This window comes from Propithecus coquereli, unplaced genomic scaffold (assembly GCF_000956105.1).
Source record: "Propithecus coquereli isolate 6110/MARCELLA unplaced genomic scaffold, Pcoq_1.0 Scaffold156, whole genome shotgun sequence".
Lineage (NCBI taxonomy): Eukaryota > Metazoa > Chordata > Mammalia > Primates > Indriidae > Propithecus > Propithecus coquereli.
In genome coordinates, this window is record NW_012140080.1 from 6,106,788 (window position 1) to 6,109,273 (window position 2,486).

The 2,486-nt window shown below is 45.3% G+C and overlaps 1 protein-coding gene across 2 annotated transcripts in view; it reads right to left on the reverse strand.

The window, feature by feature from the left end:
- SCRN1 (secernin 1) overlaps positions 1-2,486 on the reverse strand; it is a 71,966-nt gene that overhangs the window by 5,605 nt on the left and 63,875 nt on the right. The window contains exon 6 of one of the 2 annotated variants that reach the window (XM_012640682.1): positions 1,817-1,997. The exons of the other annotated variant lie outside the window; for it this stretch is intronic. Coding sequence (XP_012496136.1) covers positions 1,817-1,997 — 181 coding nt within the window. The remainder of the gene's footprint in view (positions 1-1,816; positions 1,998-2,486) is intronic. 2 annotated transcript variants of the gene reach the window in all.

A 2,486-nucleotide genomic window follows, 5' to 3' on the forward strand; every position in this document is an offset into this window, starting at 1 on the left:
TGGCCTCTTGTCCTCCAGAGGGCCCTTCCCTCCCTCAACACTTGGCCTACTTGCACCCACCCATCTTCAGCCTCCTCAAAAACCCTTTCCTCTGGACCCCCTCATGCAATGCCTTCATTCCTGTCACAGTCATTGTCTTCTGCCTGTGACGGTCTGCCTATGCGGCTGTGTCCCCTGTTAGAACTTGACCTCCTGGGGAGCAAGAACCAGGCTTCTCTCTGTCCTCCAAAGACGGGGAAATAGTAGACACTCTCAAAAAGTGTTTGATGGATGAATAAATAATGGACGGATGAGTAAACACATGCCATGTCTATCCCCTATTCACTGTTTTTCTGAGATGGTGAGATCTCTTCGTCCAAACGGGACTCACTCATTTCTGGTGGGTGACAGTGAAAAGCTTTCATTTGCCCAGTAAGTCCCAGAACTGAGAAGCTGCTCTCACCACCCACCCACCTTTGCTTCCTGCTGCCTTGACCCAAGCCAGGAACCCACCAATCTCAGTAGCCTCATCTCTTCGAACACACAGCCCTATCTACCTCTTCGTCCCAGTTGCCAAATAGCCACAAAACCATACACCACAGAGTGACAGTTAGTCTACTTGGGGCTTAGGGTCATCCACCTAGAAAATAAGCACTGTCAGGAACAAGCTTCACAGCTCTGGGGAAAACTCAGTTGAGTGCAAAGGCAGCCTTCGTGGTTCCAGGGGAAGTTTGGCAAGAGGACAGATGTAAAATAACTGTGTGCTTTTTGGATGTCAAACGGTCGTTTCTGTGGAATAGAAGAGCAAGCTCTATGAAAAGTGGGACTGCTGTTCTCTGAGATACTTTCTGAATTTGTTTGGATTGTTGCTGGTGTCACCCTTTTCATATCCTTTTTATATAATCCATCATGCTAAATATAAGAAAATAAGCTCACTCGGTCCACATAAAATGTATGTACCAGCATACCTAAAAGGAGTCTCTTTTCTTCAGGACAAACTGGACCTATTAAAGTCGTGACATAAATGCTGGGGGAAGCAGATGAGTGCCTAACAACCACGTTCCTTCTTTCCCTCTTCAGCAAAATGTAGGTTTGGATTCTATATGAAAGTCCATCACTAATGGCTGCTGCGGGCATACTGGTTGCTGGGGAACACGTATTGGGTGTTTTTCTTGTTTGAATTGGTATCTTGTAACTTTATTAACCGAAGGTGTTTTTTTGCGGGGGTTGGGGGGAGAGTTGCACTATGAACAATTACTTTTTTTTAAACTAGGAACTTGAGAATCTTTCTTAAAACTATGCTTGTGCTATCATAAAACATACATAACATAAAATCTACCATCTTAACCATTTTAAATGTAGGTTTAGTGGCATTAAGTACATTCACAATGTTGTGCAATTAGCACCATCATTCATGGCCAAAACTTTTTTGAAGAATTACTTTTTTGAAACAACATATGATTGCATCTTTAAATAAAATGTTGCCATCAAATATAACTTTTTACCCCCAAGAGTATACAAAGCATTTTAGACAGCAGTGAAACAGTTCTCCCTACTAGAACTGCATATTGCTATGACTGCTAAGTAAACAGTAAATGAAAGTGAGATCCTCTTAGCCTGTTGAGTTCCAGAACAGGATCAGGAGAGGCTTAGGTTTATTTGGTTCAAGAGTGTGGGCAGGAAAATTAACACCAGCCTTCTAGGAAGGGCCTCGGGAGCCTGGCTTCCTCCGGGAGAAGACTGGATTTGCTGGAGAGCGGGAGAGAGACGGGCAGGCATGTCACCTGCCGCCCTGCCTCCTCCCTCGCTGACCTCACCTGCCCTAACCCAAGCTCACCTGGCCGCTTTCAAGGACAGCGCGGGCCCATTCGTGGGCCTTGTACAGCTCATGCCGGCGGTCTGGTTTCTCCTGGAACCGAGGCTCCTTTTTGGCAGGGTCATCGTCCCCAAAACAGGGAGACTGTGCTTTGGGGACAAGTTTTACATCATCGACAAAGATGAAAGGTTTGAATATGGACCTGGAGAGAAAAGAGAAGCACTTCAGCCAGACAGAGATGGGGGCCCAGGGACACCCAAAGATTGTCCTTTATACAGCAAACATTTCCTGAGCCAACTTATGATGGGGGTGGCTGGGGAGTGGGTGCATACCAAGACAGACACAGCTATTTTAGTAAAGCTCGCAGCCATTTACAAGCCACAAATTCCTCTATTTACAGCAAGGAGACATCAAAACAGATTTCCTTTGTTCTGGGAGGACCATTTGAGAAGATCCTTTTAGTGGTAAAAAGGAAGGCAAATAGGCACTGTTCTGAGAAAGGGTGTAATGGGCTGCTATCTGAGCTGAGAGGTTTGCCCCTTTTTCTCCCATGGCTTGCTGGGAAACAGCTTTCTAGAAAATAAGAACCTACTGGGTTTTGGTTTGGGTTTTTTTTTTTTTAGGTTCTACCTTATAGAAAAGTCTTTGGACTATCTCTGACAGACTGAAGGAGGGGACAGATTAAGACAGA